This window comes from Notolabrus celidotus, chromosome 15 (assembly GCF_009762535.1).
Source record: "Notolabrus celidotus isolate fNotCel1 chromosome 15, fNotCel1.pri, whole genome shotgun sequence".
Classification (NCBI taxonomy): domain Eukaryota; kingdom Metazoa; phylum Chordata; class Actinopteri; order Labriformes; family Labridae; genus Notolabrus; species Notolabrus celidotus.
In genome coordinates, this window is record NC_048286.1 from 28,035,191 (window position 1) to 28,055,766 (window position 20,576).

General features: G+C 41.5%; 1 protein-coding gene across 7 annotated transcripts in view; it reads left to right on the plus strand.

Annotated features, from left to right (window-relative positions):
• carmil3 (capping protein regulator and myosin 1 linker 3) overlaps positions 1-20,576 on the plus strand; it is a 149,534-nt gene that overhangs the window by 38,390 nt on the left and 90,568 nt on the right. For all 7 annotated transcript variants that reach the window (XM_034702400.1, XM_034702403.1, XM_034702397.1 and 4 more), the window contains exons 9-12: positions 9,834-9,909; positions 12,921-13,009; positions 18,850-18,944; positions 20,333-20,419. In XM_034702400.1, coding sequence (XP_034558291.1) covers positions 9,834-9,909; positions 12,921-13,009; positions 18,850-18,944; positions 20,333-20,419 — 347 coding nt within the window. The remainder of the gene's footprint in view (positions 1-9,833; positions 9,910-12,920; positions 13,010-18,849; positions 18,945-20,332; positions 20,420-20,576) is intronic.

Consider the following 20,576-nt stretch of genomic DNA (forward strand, 5'->3'; position numbering starts at 1 on the left):
GTTTCTGAAAAATGTTCCCCAGGATGTAAAAATGCGTCTTGTCATCTGCCAGTCCTTGTCTGATCTGACATTAGAGCCGCTGTTTGTCCAACAAGCCCCTCCTGAGGTAAAATGTTGAGTGTATTAGTCTTTCACTCTCTCTCTCTAGCTTGCTCGCTGTCCTATATCCATGTTCAGTTTTGTTAGAAGTTTGGTAAGATCACAGAGAAGGCAGGGGAACGACGTGCACGTCAGAGGACTCGGAAGCAGCTGTAAGAAACCATATGTCTTCTCTTCAACCTCCCTGCTGTTTCCTTCTTAAGCCCCACATTTATTTTCCGAGATAGTCTGAGAAAGAATGTACGTGTCACTCGGGTGCTGCCGTTCATAAAACACTTGACGGCTGACATGCAAATAGAGAATTCAGCCAAGCTAACTTGCCTTTTGTTTGAGGGATGTTTTGTCCTTAGAAAACCCAGAGACCTACAGCTATTCTTTCTACTTTCCTAAATAGAAACAAGGATCCTGACCGGAAACGGTACATTCACACTTTAAAATGCACATCTCATCTTAGAAGCCAAGCCGTGCTATGCTGGTAAATCAAAAAGCCATTCATAGAAGCATGATTGCAGCAGCAGCAGCAACTCATGAATATATTAATGTCTTCTCATATTGAAAGCCAAAGTCTCTGCATCTCTGTTGTTTTTCCTCCAATGTTTTATATACTGTGTGATAAAGAAAGAGCCTGTGCAAGGGAAGCTGCCTTCTTGTGCTGTTTTGAGCATCTTCCTTTAACATATTGGTCCCTTGAGTCCAAAGTCCAGTGCCAAAGACTCCCCCTGATTTTCTGGAGAGGTTCTGCCAAAAGTACAATTTACAGCATACAAAAAGATCTGACTACAGTTTGAAAATGAGGCAGGGAAGTGATAAAGACAGGGGGCAAACTACTGAAGGACTCTGGAAACACAAATCCACATTCACCTTTTAGCTATCCTACATACACAGTACTACTTAGCATTTGGAAGCTATTAGAATTCAAATTCTAAAACTCATCATTTCACTAAATTCTACTCTCTTGATGTTTGGTTTGAACTGGCTGTCGTTAAGTTCATCTATTTACCACACACACAGCAGCTATTGGTCTGTTTATTACAGCATTACCACAATCAAAGTGTCATTATCGAAGGCTGCAACTCAGCTCAACTCATTTTGATTTATATAGCAACTTTCATACATTGAAGCATGCAGCTCAAAGTGCTTCACAAAAGAACAGAGACAGAAAACAGCAACAGATACAATGACACAGGGCTAAAACAAGATAGAGGAATGTGATATGAAATAAGAATCAGTCAATTAAATCAAATCAAATAAACACCAGTAGAATAAAGTCAAATAATATAATTAAAAAAGAAGAAGATAGAATAAAAACAACATGAATAAATAATGATGCTCAAACAATGGTCATAAAAGTAATATTGCAGTCCAGGGCTAAAAGGAAATTACTCCAAATTAAAAGCTAGATTTAAAAGGTAAGTCTTAGGTTTACTTTTAAAAACACCCAGGGAGCTCGCCGTTTTTATGTCCAGGGGCAGAGAGTTCTACAGCTTTGGTGCATGAAAACAGAAAGCTCTCTGGCCAGTGCTTGTGAGGGACACATGAGGAACATTTAAAAGGGAAGGCTGCAGGTGATCATAGGTCCCCAAGGGTGTCTAGTGTTAATTACGGTGATCTATTTTCAGTCCGGGCAGTTTAAAGGACTGCTGAGGATCAAAAAGGAAGTCAGTCACTCTGTTTGATAACCTTATATAAGAGAACTGTTTACTACTAGCTAATATATGGAAGGCAATGCATTTTCATGAACTCATTAATTACTTACCAATTCTAAAAATAGTTTCCAGAATATATAGCCTCTGCTTTCTGATGTAGACATCTTAAACCGGTGTTGTAGTTGAGTTACCAAACCAGGAGAGTGACTTGAGTCTCGAGTTCAAGTGGTGAAGTCCAAGTCCAGTCCAGTTCTGAGTCCTATCCACATTACCAAAGGCACTGCATGTCATGAGAGCTCTTTTCTAGTTTTGTATTTTTCTTGTTTTGTGAACTTAGTCGCCACTTCCTGTTTTATTTTGTAGTTCAATCTGATGTTTCCCTTCCTGGCTGTGATATTCTGGTTGCTCTGTCTTTGTTTCCTGTTTCTTGATTCCCTTGCCCGTGGTGTTTCCTGCTCTATTTGCTTGTGCCTTCTCCTTGTGTATCATTTCTAGTTTGACATCCTGTCATTGTGTGTTTTGTCTCTGTTGTGATTGTTTGCCCTGCCCTGATCTGTTTCACCTGTGTCTTGTGTCACACCTCTATCACCCTGTGTGTATTAAGTTTCTGTTTACTCCTCTCTCTGTGAGGACAATGCGTCAAACCTTTTTGTGCTTCCCGCAGTTTTTCCTGTGGCTTTGTGTTTTCTGTGTTTTGGTCTGCAACTGAGTCCTCGTTCTATTTGCTGCTAAAACGGTGACACTGTGGGGGTTTTGATAAGGAAGAACACTTGTTTCTGTGGTGGTGGGATCACTGCAGGTGTTTAATAAACTCAAAAGTATCTGCAACCAGTTATATAAGTAATCAAACTTTAGAGTAACCTAACATCATGGACCGTTTCCATTAACGAGGAGCTAATAGTAACATTATCAACAGTTCAAGCAGGCTGTAACACCTTACCAAGCGGCAACCTCCAATCTCCAATATGAAGCCCATGCCGAAGTGTTATAAACTGCAGTTCATCGAGAATCCGCTTGAGGCTGGCTGCAGAAACACTGGAAACCACATACACACCAATTAAAAAAAGACGATCTTTGAAGCAGAAATAAACATGTTTCCAACCTGGTTCAAAAAACGGCTTGGGTCTGCCCAAATAAGGTGACTTGACTTCAGCATTACCAATTCAGCATTACCAATATGGCTCCTGCTGACGATCGGCTTCAAAACAGCGCTCAGGAACAGATGGGTGACGTCACGGATACTACATCCATTATTTATAAAGTCTTTGCACCTTACTGACGTGTCTGAGTGCATTCTGGACGGATGTCTGCTAGAAAGTTGGAGCTTGTTCCTTTCTTCTCCTCAATGATTCTTTTACTTATTGAACATGGAACTCTGTTCTCTTTGTTGCGGTTTCTTTGCAAGATGACACACGAACTCACGTCCAGATGAACATACCTGTCAGCACTTGCTTGAAACGGAATAAATTCAAAGGAAAGTTCTTCTCAATACAGTAGTCAGGGTCCTCTTCTCCATCATCAGAGTTCATACGCGGTCGGTGCTCGAGTCTGAATCCTCGTCTGAGTCATCCGTGCATCAAAAGATGAACCCTGAAAAGCAGGACTTGAGCAGAACTCGACAACACTGGCCTGAACAGGATGTTTATGGCTGCATTGCACAGATTATTACGTGTCCAGCCTATAAGGTTTTTGTGGATACCTAATTAGACTCTCAACTTTGATGTCATATATGCACTTTGAATATTTCCATCAGGAAGCTTCAAGAAAAGGATCTCTGATTTACTCCTCCCACGATTAAATGCCAGAGGCTGTTTGTGCAGCAGTACTCTCCTCCTCCCCTCCTTGTCCTTCCGCATTTCCATCACCTCCATCTCCTCTTGATTGAGCCCATCTACCGTCACCAGGAGCGACAGGGCCATGCTTTTTCTGCTGACTGCTTGTCCTCTCCAACATTGTCTCTGCTCACTCCTCCTGACTGAAAGTGGACACCTTTTTCTCCGGCCCTGTTTCCCCCTCTTGTTATTGTCCTCCTTTGTTTTCTTCTCAATTTTCTCAGCTCTCTGGTTCCATCTGTCTGTCTTTGAATCGATGCCCTCCTCACGAACACACACAAACACACACTCTGTCTGTTGCTGTTGTTCCTGTCTGGCCACCGAGATTACAGAGCAGATATTTTGTGCTTGCATACATTTCTGATTGTTTTTGTGAGAGAAATTGTTTACCACCCAGAGAACTTTTTTTTTAGTATCCCTTGGCTCGACATTCACTCCTCCAGTATGCACACTCTCACACAATCTGACTTAAAAACACTGCTCTGGATGTGGTGTCCAACTTTTTCCAACTCTTGGCCTTTTTTTCCCCTGTTATTGAAGCAGGACAGTGGCTCCACAGCTCACTGCTACCATCTGCCTCAGCTGTCACTGTGACAGGACCTGCGTCATGGTCTGTACAGGGTTAGACTGGAGCACTGATTTATTACCATACAGCACATTGTCAACTCTGAAATCTAACCATCTTCCAGCTGACTTTGCTGGTTGGTGGGTGTAAAATATATTCTGAATATTTATGATCCCCAGAGGAAGATTTCTGAGGACTTCTGACCTTAACTGTAGTGTGACCATGGATGTTATTAAGTCACAAATACAGCAATGCTTCCTTCTAATTTTGCTTGTGGCAAGGAAAAATGCAGCAAGGAGGTCCTGAAATATTTTCCACTATTCACTAAGATGCCTTTCTTAACTGTTGAACAAACCGAGTTCTTTTGATGACCCCCTTGACCTACTTTTGATCTATACAATAAAAAAAATATCTCACATCCATCCTCTGTAAATCCATCTGGCGTTTCATGACCATGAAATTTACTGAGCATCATCAAGCTCCCCAAAGGATAAACACTGTTTATTGTGGACACTTCATGACCTTCCCTCAACTTGTACCCACAAGCTGTTAAATAATCTAACAAGCTTATTACCATGAAATGTTCTGAACACACTCACTCTCCCTGGGAGACTTTTGATTTGAATGACCCCGTGATCTTTCTCAAAGAGCACCTCAGGTCTTACTTTATCTCAGCCCTGTTCAGTTCTGAGAATATCACCAGGCTCTGCTGTGAATATTGTGGGGCTGTAATAAAGGTCTCAGCCTTGAGGGTTTGCTGGAAGGATGGAAATAAAGTTTTTACTATGCATGATTGTTCAATTGCCAGCCAAGGCCTGAGATATAGAGTTACAGTGAGAGCAGACACCATGCTCCGTCGGGTTGTGGCAGCATGCAGATGAGACTTGCGTCATGCTTTATCATCTGAGGCAATTTTACAGTTCTTCCATTGTGCGTACTGGATTTGCAGGGTTTCATGTTGCATTAGTTTTCCTTTGGTTGTGTATTTACTGCTTTCAGGGTTTATTTGTTTCTGCTGTTTGGTAAAATTGTAAGAGTTTCTGAATTGACATCACTCCTGTAATGTTCAGCCTATTCCTCCTCATGGAAATCTGTAAGGTGACTCTTTTTGACCTTGTCAGATACAGAACATGGTGGCTGCAGAATATAAGACACCCAGGTCTGCCCTTGGCCAAAGTGGGGCCCTAAGCAGAATTTGTAATGACCCCCTGCTGGCTTGCCAGATATATTAAGATAACAGTGCTCATGCAAAATTAATATGCAACAAATTGACATTTTAACCAAGTGGCAACCTCCGGTCTCAAACGAGGAAGCCCATGCAGAAGTGTTATAAACTGCAATTCATCAAGAATCCGCTTGAGGCTGGCTGCAGAAACACTGGAAACCACATAGACATGAATGGGAAAAAGACGATCTTTGCAGCATTAATAAACATATTTAAAGCCTGGTTCAAAAAACGGCTTGGCCCTATGTAGCTAATCTGTCTATCAGCACACACTGTACGGGGGTGAATTTTTTTCTAACGTGACGGTTCAGAAGATATTAAGATTACGAGTTTTTGCCCAAATAAGGACATGACTGATGTGACTCCCGGTCGGGAACACATAGCTGTTGGCTAAGAGGCTCAAACTCCGCCCCTTTACGTCACACTCTGCCTGAGTTCCACATTTCCAATATGGCTGCCGCTGTCGATTGGTTTAACTTGAGATAAATAAACATGAAATAAAGAATTATGTTTCACAAGTAAATTCATAAATATATTCAAACTTCAGATGTTTTCCACAAAAAAATAAACTCAAGGTAAATAAAATGTTAGTGGCAGCAAGACATCTGTTTCCTTGAACAGAAGAAACTGTAACCTGACATAAACACACATCACAAAGAAGTTGGCTGATCAGTGATCGTCTTGTTCCACCTCCCACACACACACCCACCCCTCCTCTCGTCATACATACACACACCAGCCTGCCGTGCTTCTTCTTCATGTCTCTTCCTCACTGTGAGTAGTTGGTGACTTTTTCCATTCGCACCATGTTTCATTCCTCACCGTCGAGGAGACAGCTTGATGTTAATGACATTGCAAATTGTGGTTGCTTATCCGAATTACATCAGGCAGCAGCACTTAGTACACAGCGGTATAAGTTTACATTTCACAGGAGAGTTTCCACATCAGGCGGTGAACTTGCAGTTTTTGTGAACCGTGCATTCACAGTGTGTGTCTGTCAAGGTGTGTGAGTAAACAGGAGCAGAAGGAGCAGACACAACTCTCAATTTAGTTTACCGCAGACTGTGGCATACCTCATGTTACCTAAATGTTGTACTAAAACTGCTTTCTGAACATACTGAAGTGATCTAAGTGTGACACCCAGGTAAACGTTAGATGATCATTGCTTAAAGCTGATGTTGGTAGTTGTGATATAAACATCGGTTTGGAGAGAGTTTTCGAATGTCAACACTAACCCTCCTAATCAGATTTCCTCTCACTCACCTCCCACTCTCTGCTCCCGTAAGCCCCACCCACAAAAGATTGTCCTGTTTACTTCTGGTGCACGTTCTATGAGGAAGTAGTGCCTCCTTCACAACCAATCAGGACGGCGTAACAGGCACTGACCCTCAACCAATCAGGATGAAGGGTTGGAGAGTAGCTATGATTGGTCCGTGATAACGGGAACAAGGGGAATAATAACATGGCTTGATACAAAGGCATTGGAAAACACAGATTTCACCTTAATCTCAAATTACTTCAATTACTGATGAATACCGATTGGTGTTATGACTTTTTTTTTCCAAACCCAGCACAAAAAAAATGACAGTTTTCTACCCCATTCCCACCAACTGCACCTTTAAGTGATACTTATCATATTGCAGACACCAGCCTGGTGAGTAGGCGACCTCATGCAACCACTTACACAAACACAAGGCCCCTCCACAGAAGATGAGGCTGTACACGCGATGCATGTTCTGCGGGCTCTGAAGATACCACACTCATGACAGGGTAATGAATAATAGATGGACTGCATTTATGTTACGCTCTTCATCTGACCCTTCTAAATGCTTTTACACCACATGTGACATTTATCATTACACCAACACATTAATAGACTGATAGCAGAGGTGTCAGTTTAAAGTGCCCCTCTGCCCATCTGTACCGTAGACTGTCTGTACCAGTAACACACACACATAAACATTTACACACCAATCGCTACACCTTTGGGAGTATTTTGGGGGTTGCCTAAGGACACTTCAGCATGCAGATTGCAAGGTACAAGGGGATTGGATGGTCAATCTCTATCAAAGATTGTGTGATTTTCCTGTGGTGTGGGGTGTGTTAACAGCCGCTCGGAAGGCCTCAGAAGGAGAGATCGTAAATAATGAACATGTTTAATATTTGCGATTAGAAATCCTGTAGTGTGTGGGATGCTCTGAGAGGAGCCGAGCACGCACGGTGTGTAATGTCACGTATACCAGAGCAAAAGCCAATCAAGACGTGCGCTGACTCAGCTGACTGATGCAAGAGGAAGTAAAAACAAACAAAAATCAATCAATCAATCTTTATTTGTATAGCAACAAATCACAACAAATGTTATCTCAAGACGCTTTTACAAACAGAGCAGGTCTAGACCACTCTATGTCAAATTATGAACAGAGACCCAACCTCAAGACAGGGTAAGACTCAGTCTGACCCCACCTTAATCCATCATGAGCATTGCACGTTGCAGTATTTAGCTAGTTACAGAGGTGAGGAAAAACTTCCTTTTCACAGGCAGAAACCTCAGGCAGAACCAGACTCATGTTAGACAGCCATCATGCCTCGACCGAGTTGGGTCTCGATAGAGGGATAGAGGAGAATAAGAGAGAGAGGGAGCGGTGATAGTGATGAGACGAGTAGTAGAAGCTGTTGCCGCTGGAGTCCAGCATGTCCATAGCAGCTGGAGTCCAGAACGTCCGCAGCAGGAGGATGCCTACGACAGCTCAGAGGGACCTACGAGACAAGGGAGCTCAGGGACTCCAGAAAGGTCTATGGTTAGTAACTTTGAATGGGACCGGTAGAGTTAAAGTAAGTGATGAAGGGGTTGGGGGGAAGGGGGTGAGCTAGGATCCCAGTGTGTCAGTGCGCCAGTTCCCCCAGCAGTCTAAGCCTATAGCAGCATAACTAAGAGCTGGTCCAAGCCTGATCCAGCTCTAACTATAAGCTTTATCAAAAAGGAAAGTTTTAAGCCTACTCTTAAAAGTGGAGAGGGTGTCTGCATGGTGCTGTAATGCATACAGCCCACATTCCCGCCGTCTTCATGACTTTTTCCATAATAGTTTTTCTTTTTTGTGTGTGTTTTCGGAAATTAAGAAGCTGAGGACAATCATCATTGCTTCTTCCTGTTCGTCCGCCATGTTTGTTTACACCGAAGTCACGTTTTACTACGCGCGATTTGGAATTATTGAGCGTGAAGAACCTGATACTCTACCGAAGAATCGGTTAGTGTGTGGTGTGCTCCTGGTCTCTAAATGTGTGATGGTTTGAAGAATCCTGTAATGTGTGCCAGGCATTAGCTTAGCTTTGCAAAAAAAGACCAGAAGCAAAGGAAAACTGCCTGACCACATTAAAAAAAAAATCCCACATACCAGCCTCTCTAAAGCTCAATAATTAACTTCTGTGAGTCTTGTCAACACCTAAGTTGATCCGTTAAAGAAGTCAGCAGCAGCAGCGACAGATTGACCTGCTGTGACATCATGTAGGAGTACAAGTCTTCACATGAACACCAACACACTGCATGACAGAGTGAGACATCGTGGAGGTCAATTACATGTCCTGCTGTCAAAACATGAATCAACGGGTAGTGTTGATGATGAATCTTGACATGTCATCATCTGCTCACACACACACACACGCACACACACACAAGCGCGTGCACACATACACTCAGCTGTTTAGTCAGAATACACTGGTTTGATGACTGGCATGGCAATGAAAAAGGAACACAGCCTGAAGCCATTTTACTCCTCAGAGATCTTCTCTAATGTCCTGGCGACTGCAGTTACTGGAAACAGTAGTGTCCCTGGCTAGATTACACTCTTTCCTCCTCTCTCTCTCTTTCTCTCTTTCTTTCACTTTGTAATTTCCCTCTGTCTCCTACTCTCTCTGGGCTTATTCTCTTTCCCTGTGCCTTCCCTCTCTCCCTGTGTTGCTGCTTGTTTGTCAGATGATGTATAGCAGGTGTAGCAGGAGTGTGGCTTTAGTTGGACCGTGGAGGATACTAAAACTCCCTCTCTCCTCCCTGTCCTTCCTTTTCTTCTCACACACACACACATACATACAATGGTCGGTGGACTCTGTTTTTGTCTGTGTAGCAGTGGATGTAGCTCTGTTTGAGGTCTGTAGCTAAGATCAAGCTGTGGCTTTATTGAATAATCCACTGACCCTGACCATCGATCTTTACATCTCTCTCTCTCTTTTTCCTCTTCTCCTCCTCAGTGGGGCCGCAGTATCAGTCATCTTTTAGAAAGCAGCCCTGCCCACAGTGTTCTCACTGTCACAATGATAAACTGCTTTTAACCAAACAGGGAGCAAAGAAAAAGTTTGGCCCATGATAATATGAATTATGGATCAATGACATCAAGTGGTTTGGAGCAGATGGAGTTGGCTTATTTAAAGTTTTGAATTGAATTTCTAATATAATGCGTTTGTTTCCATTCCAGGGACTTGGCTGTGATCGTGGCGGCCATTGCATACAACACCTGGTTCACCAAGCTGTACTGCAAAGACATGAGAATAGTAAGTATTTTATTTAATCTTTTACTTTGTCAGTATTCTCATGTCTCCTCTGTGTGTCTTCAGATTACATTTATTTTATCCAAATTGCTTTTTTATTTGCTCATACAGAAGACTGCTGTCCAAATGTGGGATTGCTTAGCAACTGTCAGCTAAAATCAGTCGACTATTTATTTGTACCAAATGCATCAGGAACATGAAGTCTCACTGGAGAGTCATCTAATCTCTTCAGATCTCATACTAAATAGAAATTAAGTTTAGGAGACGACGTGGAGTCAAGTTACATTTTTCTAAACCCTTTTTAAGTGATGTGAATCATTATGAAATATTTATGTTATGCATTAGAGTATGTTGTTAATCAAATCAATAATTTAAAGTATTGAATTATATGATCCGTATTAGTCATTGAAGCTCCTCAAACCTTTGCTATCAGGGCTAGAGAACACGTGGATTTTATTTTTCAGTAAACCTGAATTACTCATCAAACACATTCTCAGCATCCTTGAGGTAAAAAAACAAAACAAATGCTCTTCCTTCTTCATGAAGTAATTGTAATGCTCATATTCATACATACTATAAATCGTGGATGCAGCCACAGCTCTGCCACAGATCGGTGTGTGCACCCTCTTTTAAAGTCTTGACTTTGGTACGTTTTCCATACTGTACTTGTTTTTGGTGGTGCTGGATATATTGGGCTGTGCCTCTATTTTCATAGATGACTCCTGGTTTCAGCTAATGGTCAATACCAGATCAAGTTCATTAACATACCTGGCTTTATGTACATTTTACTCAAGATAGGACTGTTTTACAAAATCAGCTTCATATTGTATTTAAGAAGACTTTAAAAAGTGAAAAAAGTAGACCTGCATACAGTTAGACATACAGTCGCCCCCTGCTGGTCATTATAATGGGTTATGTCTACTTCTTGTTTACAGTCTATGGTGCTTTGAAGGAATCCTTGTCACAGCTTTTTCAGGAACATTTCTAACATCTTATCCTTCTTCTTACTGAATCTGTGGGGTCTCATTGATGTAAAATTGTATCTCAAGTTGATTCACTTAATTTAAAATCAAATCACTGCTGCACAAACTTACAAATGAAGTTACCAGTCAAGAGGTATTATACTAAATAAAGACTGTCTGGAGGTCGGTTGCTTGGGAGGGTGGCTGTATGCAAAAAGGTTTAAGTTTGGCTGCATTTCCCCAAAGCAAAAGATAAGAAGGAAGTGCTATGCAGTGTTGGATTAAAGCTCCATGTCCAAGCACATCAACACTGCATTAGACCAAACCATAAAACAGCACCGCCAACTGTCTTTGGGTTGACATAATTCAGTATGCTTCGAGTGCTGCTGCTGCAGGACAGTCATCTCCATCATACACTCAAAGCATCAAGTCCTTTTAGTGAAAACAGTTAGCTACTGTGGAGATAAGTGTTCAAATCAGCAAGATAGAAGCTAGTTAGCTAACTAAACCAGGTGACATACATTCACTCTGTGATGTGTTGAGTTCAATGGCTGTTATTTAAGGGTAAATAAAACATCAATCCATCCATCCATCCATCAGTCCATCAGTCAATCAGCCCATCCCTCCATCCATCCCTCCATTAATCACAAAATCAATTAACCCATCCATCCTTTCGTCCATCAGTCCATCAGTCAATCAATCAGTCCATCCGTCAATCAGTCCATCCGTCATTCAGTCCATCAGTCCATCCATCCCTCCATCCATCCCTGCATTAATCCTGAAATCCACCCATCCAACAATCCAACAACCCATCCATCCATCCATCCATCCATCCATCCATCCATCCATCCATCCATCCATCCATCCATCCATCCCTGCATTAATCCCGAAATCCATCCATCCAACAATCCATCCAACAATCCAACAACCCATCCATCCATCCATCCATCCATCCATCCATCCATCCATCCATCCATCCATCCATCCATCCATCCATCCATCCATCCATCCATCCATCCGTCCATCCAGCCAGCCAGCTAACAATCCATCCATCCATCCGTCCATGAGTCCATCAGTCCATCACATCATCCCATCCCTCCATCCATTCCTCCATTAATCACAAAATCAATCCACCCATCCATCCATTCGTCCATCAGTCAATCAGTCCATCCGTCATTCAGTCCATCCATCCATCAATCCATCCATCCCTCCATCCATCCCTGCATTAATTCCGAAATCCATCCATCCAACAATCCAACAATCCAACAATCCATCGAACAATCCAACAACCCATCCACCCGTCCGTCCGTCCATCCATCCATCCATCCATCCATCCATCCATCCATCCATCCATCCATCCGTCCATCCATCCGTCCAACCATCCGTCCATCCATCCATCCATCCATCCATCCATCCATCCATCCATCCATCCATCCATCCATCCATCCATCCATTCATCAGCCCATCCCTCCATCCCTCTATTCACTTCACTGCTTCTCCCGTCATGTATAAAAGCAGTACAAGTTGTGTAAAAGGCATGTCGTCACCTAGTCTTCTACCAAATAACAGAACAGTATCAATAGTGGGAGCAATAAAGATTTGGATCATTAAGGAAGCCCAATAATGGTATCAGCATCAATAAAATTGAACAATCCTTAACCGTAATGTTGACCCATTTGCATCCTGATTATTATTCCACAAGCACATTTTTAGATTATTTACATTGTTATAAAATAAGAAAAAATTTAACAGAGCTGAAGTTAAGACCTGAGGGAAGAGAAAAGGAAAAACAACAATCCAAAGCTTTTCTTGTAGATTTGTTGAGATTTTGGCTGCAAACTTTAAATCATTTGGTATCCATCATTTTATTAGGTTATTGATCTCAATGCATAAAAGGGCAATTCCATAAATGGCTGCTTTCTCTAATCTGTTTTAATAGTGTAATATCTTCAATCCATTTCTCTGAATTTGTGGATAATCTGATTTCAGCTTTCACTTCCTCTGAGTAGATCCTCTGGTCACAAGCCTCTGTGTTGTTTTGTCTCTCTGCAGGGATCAGAGGTGGTGGACCAGGTTCTGCACACAGTCAGCAAGTCCAACAGTCTAGAGGAGCTCACTCTGGAGAACGCAGGACTCAAATCGTAGGTTCCCTTCTCCTTGACACATCACCAGCCCTGCCTCTCACCTCCTTTGGTTTAATCTAATTCCCATCTTCTTTTCCTCTCCTCACCATTTCACCTGTCACACACTTCTTCCCCTCTCTTCCTTTGTCCTTTTCACTCGCTCTCTCCTCAGCCTGTTTCCTGTCTTCTCACTTCGATCTCATTCGCCTCACCTCTTCACCTCAAGTCATCTCACCTCTCTTCTCCCCTCCTCTCCTCTGCTGTCTTGACCTTTCCGATTCTGACTCTCCTCCCTGTTCTCGTCTCCTCACCTCTCTTGATCTCTGCCCTTTCATCCAATAAAGCTCCCTGCTGTCTGCCTGTGGCGGCTCTGCTCTTTCTCCACTAGAACATGAGTCAAATTTTGGGTTTCACCTGCCAAGACTTTTCCCCTTCTGTGCATGGATAGTATCATTAGGCAAAGCAGGTTCCCCTTTTAGTTCTAATTGAGATGCATTGGCTGCCTCAGGGCCAGGTGATTTTCTGCTGCATAGTGATGAAGTTAACACGTTTTCATATTTTCCCTGGGTTAAATCATTTTCCATACAGAGGGTAAGTCATTTGTATAAGATGCACTCTACAGGAGCAGCAGCAGAGCTGACACTGACACTGAAAAAACATCCATTACATCAGTTGTTCTCAAAGTGGGGTCCTGGGACCCCTGTGGGTCCACGAACCATAGCGTGGGGGTCCGTGAAATAATTTGAATACATTTCTAATAAATTATAAAATTGTGCTGTGTCATTACAAAACAGCATACGCCATTGTTATGATACCATTTAGTGGCTCGAAGGGATATGTGCATGTTGCTACTGTTAATTTTCTGAAAGCGTTTAAGATCAATTACTTGAAAAGTATAAATGCTGTCATGTTGAGTCCACAAGGAATGAAATGACCCTCTGTTTTAAAGTATACAAGTGGTATTTACTTGATTCAAATTGAAGTGTTATCTGTTTATCACTATGGTACAGGTCTGAAGTATTTACATTGATACGTTTTGCAATACAAATAGTTCCAAGGGCAACTAAGAGTGCATGTGCTGTAATGATGGGAAGTTTGGCTCTTTTCAGAGAGCCGGCTCTTTTGACTTGGCTCCCAAAGAAGAGCCGGCTCTTTTGACTCCCGACCGGCTCTTAATTTAGGATCTTTTATAGCCGTATGTTTTACCTTAACTTTGCAAAAAATAACGGTTTTACGTACAGTGTTTTTATGAGAAGCCTTATAATTGCCCAATTTTGTGCATTTATTTTGTTACAAAACCATTCTTACTTTTGTTTAGTGTTTTAATTAAACTTTTTTATTGTACAAATTAAAAAAAAAATGCAAACCTATCCACAGAACAGAACCAGAACCAACTCAAGCAAACAGAACCAGGGGTTGTGGTTGGGGTTAGGGTTGTGATCAGGGTTAGGGTTAGGGTGAGGGTTGTGATTAGGGTTATGATTAGGGTTAGGATTAGGGTTAGGGTTAGGGTTAGGATTATGATTAGGGTTAGGATTATGATTAGGGTTATGATTAGGGTTAGGGTTAGGGTTAGGATTATGATTAGGGTTAGGGTTATGATTAGGGTTAGGGTTATGATTAGGGTTATGATTAGGGTTAGGGTTAGGATTAGGGTTAGGGTTAGGGTTATTATTATGATTAGGGTTATGATTAGGGTTAGGGTTATGATTAGGGTTATGATTAGGGTTAGGATTAGGGTTAGGGTTAGGATTATGATTAGGGTTAGGGTTATGATTAGGGTTAGGGTTATGATTAGGGTTAGGGTTAGGGTTAGGGTTAGGATTAGGGTTAGGATTAGGATTAGGGTTAGGATTAGGGTTAGGGTTAGGGTTCTGATTAGGGTTAGGGTTAGGATTAGGGTTAGGGTTAGGGTTAGGATTAGGGTTAGGGTTAGGATTAGGGTTAGGGTTAGGGTTCTGATTAGGGTTAGGGTTAGGGTTAGGGTTAGGATTAGGGTTAGGGTTAGGATTAGGGTTAGGATTAGGGTTAGGGTTAGGATTAGTATTAGGGTTAGGGTTATGATTAGGGTTAGGATTAGGGTTAGGGTTATTATTAGGGTTAGGATTAGGGTTAGAGTGGGGTTAGGGTTAGGGTTAGGGTTAGGGTTAGGGGTTAGGGTTAGGGTTAGGGTTAGGGTTAGGGTTAGGGTTATGATTAGGGTTAGGATTAGGGTTAGGGTTAGGGTTAGGGTTAGGGTTAGGGTTAGGATTAGGTTTAGGGTTAGGGTTAGGGTTAGGATTAGGGTTAGGGTTAGGGTTATGATTAGGATTAGGGTTAGGATTAGGGTTAGGGTTATGATTAGGGTTAGGATTAGGGTTAGGGTTAGGGTTAGGATTAGGGTTAGGATTAGGGTTAGGGTTAGGGTTAGGGTTATTAGGGTTAGGATTAGGGTTAGGGTTAGGGTTAGGATTAGGGTTAGGGTTAGGATTAGGGTTAGGGTTAGGGTTATGATTAGGATTAGGGTTAGGGTTAGAACCAGAACTAAACTTAAGCAAATAGAACCAGAAAAAAACTCAAGCAAACAGAACCAGAACCGAACCCAAGCAAACAGAACCAGAACCAGAAACCAGCCTAATCCAACAGAACTAGAACCAAACCAGAACCAAACTCAAGCAAACAGAACCAGAACCAGAACCAAACTCAGGCAGACAGAACCAGAACCAAGTCAAGCAAACAGAACCAGAACCGAACCAGAACAAACTCAAGCAGACAGAACCAGAACCAGAACTGAACCAGAACCAAACTCAAGCAAACAGAACCAGAATAAAACCGAACCAGAACCGAACCAGAACCGAACCAGAACCGAACCAGAACCGAACCAGAACCAGAACCAAACATAACCAGAACCAAACCAGAAACGAACCGAACCAGAACCGAACCAGAACCGAACCAGAACCGAACCAGAACCAGAACCAAACATAACCAGAACCGAACCAGAAACGAACCGAACCAGAACCGAACCAGAACCGAACCAGAACCGAACCAGAACTTAACCAGAACCGAACCAGAACCAGAACCAAAAAGAACCAAACAGAACCAGAACCAGAACCAGAACCAAACATAACCAGAACCGAACCAGAAACGAACCGAACCAGAACCGAACCAGAACCGAACCAGAACCGAACCAGAACTTAACCAGAACCGAACCGAACCAGAACCAGAACCAAACAGAACCAGAACCAGAACCAAACCGAACCAGAATCGAACTCAAGCAAACAGAACCAGACCCAGAACCAAACTCAAGCAAACAGAACCAGAACCAAACTCAAGCAAACAGAACCAGAACCAAACTCAATTAGAACCAGAACCAACTCAATCAAACAGAACCAGAACCAAACTCAATTAGAACCAGAACCAACTCAAGCAAACAGAACCAGAACCAAACGCAATCAAACAGAACCAGAACCAAACTCAACTAAACAGAACCAGAACCAGACTCAAGCAAACAGAAACAGAACCAAACTCAAGTAAACAGAACCAGAACCAAACTCAAGCAAACAGAATCAGAACCAAACTCAAGCAAACAGAAACAGAACCAAACTCAAGCAAACAGAACCAGAACCAAACTCGGTGCAAACATTAATCATGTCCTCAGTGCAGGTTGGCATTGAGAAAAATCAGATTCCCCTCATTGGATGGGCTGATCCGATTTCTTCTCTCAGTGAGAATTTGCCCTGTCTTTGAAAAGAACCCTAATCCTAACCCTAACCTTCTCAGAAGGAACAGATGAAGCCACAATACACAGCCTCCCCTCCATCACCTGTATCCTATATCCTCACATGTGATTGGCCGCCATGCTGACCAATCAAAACAAAGTTCTGCTGTGAGCAGAGCTGGGGCTGATCACTGTGAGAGCTAAGCAGCAAAAGGAAAAAACTGGGAGCAGGCTCTCTCTCGATGCGAGCTGGCTCTTCTGATTCACTAAAAAGCATCGTCTCTCAGAGCCGCAGCTTTTGATCATGACACATCAGATAGGTCAGTGTACTCAGACTGTGCAGAATATGCTACAGTACAGTAGCTTATTAATTATTGATGTAAGGGTTACTTGTTATTGTCTGGTGTTTGCTTTGTTCTCTGTGTGAAACTTTTGATGCTGCTGTCTCGGCGAGGAGTTGAACAAGAGATTTTACATCTCAATGGGAATATTCCTGGAAAAATACAGGTTGAATACAATCAATAAATAAATGGTTATTATAAAGAATAATTCCACTTTATGGTATATAATCTTAAAGGTTTGAAAAAAAACCCAATTACAGCCATAAATAAACATATTTCCACACATGAAACATAATTTATATACATCAATTTAGTTTTAAATATAATATAAATATATGATATAATAAATATAATACATTAATTAAATAAAAACATTAATATTGAATAAATATACATATTATAAATAATATAAAAATATGAATATTAATTATTAAGAAATCTATGTATTAAATAAACAAACATTTATAATAAATATATAGTATAAATATAAATATATTTCCATACATCAAATATGGAAGTGTTTAAAGGAGATAGTAAGTTTTGATAACTAGGCATATGTATGTTTAGTGGACTGGGCTACTCCAAATCTTTCTACATTGATCATGTCTTGGGGTTTATTTTTTCAGTTTTTATTTTAATTTTTTGTCATTTTATGTAGGGCTGGGCGATAAAACGACAACGCTAATTATCGTGATATTAATTTTTTCATATAAATATAACAAATTTACGATAAAATGTTGATATATTTAAAATTGTAATTACACCCCCCAACCACTGGAAAAAGAAGGGGCACTGTGCATGGAACAGCCAATCATGCCGCAGGGTAAGAGGTAGGTGGGGCTTAAAGATATTTGGAGCGAAATGTAAACACAGCTGAAAGGAGCAACAGAGACACTGAAGGAAACTCAAAACCTACCAGCTCAAAGCTGAGTGAAAACATGCTCGACAAAAAAGGCCACTGAACTTCATTAGTTGAGATATTTTGGTTATTTACTAGATGACTAAATCACAGATACAAGCTAACAAACCATCTTCAACTTTCACTCAGGCGAAAAATCTGCCTTTAAAATGTTATGAAAGAATGATTTGATATATATTGTGAAAATGATCGATATGTTATCATGATAACATCCTTTTAGTATCGCCCAGCACTAATTTTAAGGTTCCAAATTTGACATTTATACCACTGTTAGTTATGTCGATGATTGTTTTTCATATTCAATTATATGCAAATGTCAAGAAAGTACAAACTTGATCACAAAAAAAAAGATGTGAACCGCACCAGAGAAGAAGAAAAAGCTCATCAGAGAGAAATCCCCCTGCAGTATATGCATTTTATTTTGAAAGGGTGTTCTCTCAAAGTACTGGTTTATCATCTCCGTTTGAAAGTACAGCAACTTTGGCATAAGAAGTTCTGAAAATGAGCCGCTAGCAAAGGTAGTGAAGGTGATATATGGTCATCTCTTAAAGAGAGAGTCAACAGTATTTACTTTCTCAGACATCTTTATTAAAGTAGTTTCATACTAGTGATACTTTTTTGGGTATATACTGTAAGAACTTATTTTAGTCAGTGCCCAAACGTTTTTGTCTCATTCCTGGGTGTCTCAGTCCCCCGGCTGAACATGCACATTCAAAATCCACTTCCTTTACATTCTGCCTCCACAAAACTGTACTTCAGTTTAATTAGAATATCAGCAATGAGATAACAGTGTAATAGCCTTGGTGGGACATTTAGCACTCAAAGCCCTGAGGTGCAATGTGGAAACACTATTGAGTTTTTACAAGAAACTTAATTTATCTTTTTAACGCTTTGTCTCCAGGGATTTTCCACAGAAGATGGCATCAGCACTGTCAGAGAACCCCGCCTCTGTGATTCACTCCCTGAACCTGGCTCATAACACGCTAGACAACCAAGGTACTGTTCTGGACTCTGAGCTCGTTCTCCCTCCTACGGCCGTCTCTCTCAGGGCTCCTCTGATTGTTCTATCGCTTTTTACTTCACCGCAGCTTTTGTTTGCTCTCAAAGAAATCAAAATCAATCTTCGTCCCCTGTTTTCTCCTTTTCTCTTTCATCTATCTTTTATGCTATATGTGTATGAGCGTATGAGTGCTGCTTCTCTTTAGAGAACCGCTTTTATTTTTCTCTCGCCCACATCTCCGAACACAAACTCAACCTCTAGTGTTTCTCTCTCCACACAAACACACACACACACACATATATAATCATACATTATAACTGTCTCTGCCTGGCTGTTGCTGTATATCAACCTATAACCACTTCTGCATCGTGTTAAAGCAGCATTCAGTGAGTGTGTATGCATGTGTTGGCATCACAATGAGGCTTTGCATGCATGCCACAATCACTCATTAGCAAAGTTTGTCCTCCCGCTTGACACATGTCACTTCCACTTTCTCTGTGCTCACACTTCCTGCCATCTCTTTGTGTGTGTTTGTGTGTGTATTGATTGCATGCACACTCTCTATTCTGTGATTGAAGCCGCAGAAGTGCTGCACTCATACCTACAATCACAATAACACATAATTACAGTGAAGAATGACCTTTGTACTGTTCATAATTGCCGGTGTTACTATGCGTTTTAATGCGTGTTCAAATTAGAGATCTGAACACACACAGATAAGAGGAGAGGTCAGAAAGATGCAGTTACCAAGAAACACAGATTGGCACAGCTATGCATCTCTTTTTTAATAAAGCTGAGTTTCTTATCATTGTTATTATTATCATGGCTGCAATTAGTTTAATTACAGTCCTAAGCTCACCTTGTTATGTAATCTTGCTCTGGGTACGGTGTTTGTATGGGTTTGTCTCTGTGTTGGGTATGTGGGAGAGGGTGAGATTGTGGAGTACGTTGGTGGGATGTTTTTTTAGCTGGAGTGTACTTGTGGGTATATCTTTGTGTATGTTTCGGAGGGGGTGTATTGAGAGAAGTTGCATCCTCGCTTGATGTTATGTTGGAAAAGCTGTGTGTGGGCTCACAACTTTTTCAAGAGCACTCGGGTGAAGTGGTGTAAGCAGCTATTATTGTTACAATCAAAAGATATGTCAGTGTTTCTGTCAACATCTTAATTACTAAACAGCCAAGAAAACTTAAGAGTATCTACTTTGAGGCACGGGGAGGATCACATTTCTGACATATTACAGTTATGAGTTATGGAATGAGTGGCAGACTGATTATTTTTCATCAAAAATTTGTTAACACAATGAAATGTATTGACACTTGACATGTTTATGTGTGTTTTCGTGATCCCTTCCTCCTTTCCAATCCTCTCTTGTCTTCATTCCAGGAGTCTCAAACCTGATTCAACAAGTGTGTCGTCTCAACAAGGGACTGCGCCTCCTCAACCTCTCGAAGACCTCCCTCTCCTCCAAGGGTAGGAGACTCAGCAGCACTCCAGTGGCTCCCTCTGCACAGAAACACATATCTTTTGTCATGAAATGTCAAATCGAATTCTGGAGCTGCTACAAAGACGGTTGGGTCGAGGGTTGCTTCCTGTAATCCCTAACGTCAGCGCTGCCCTGCCTCCACAG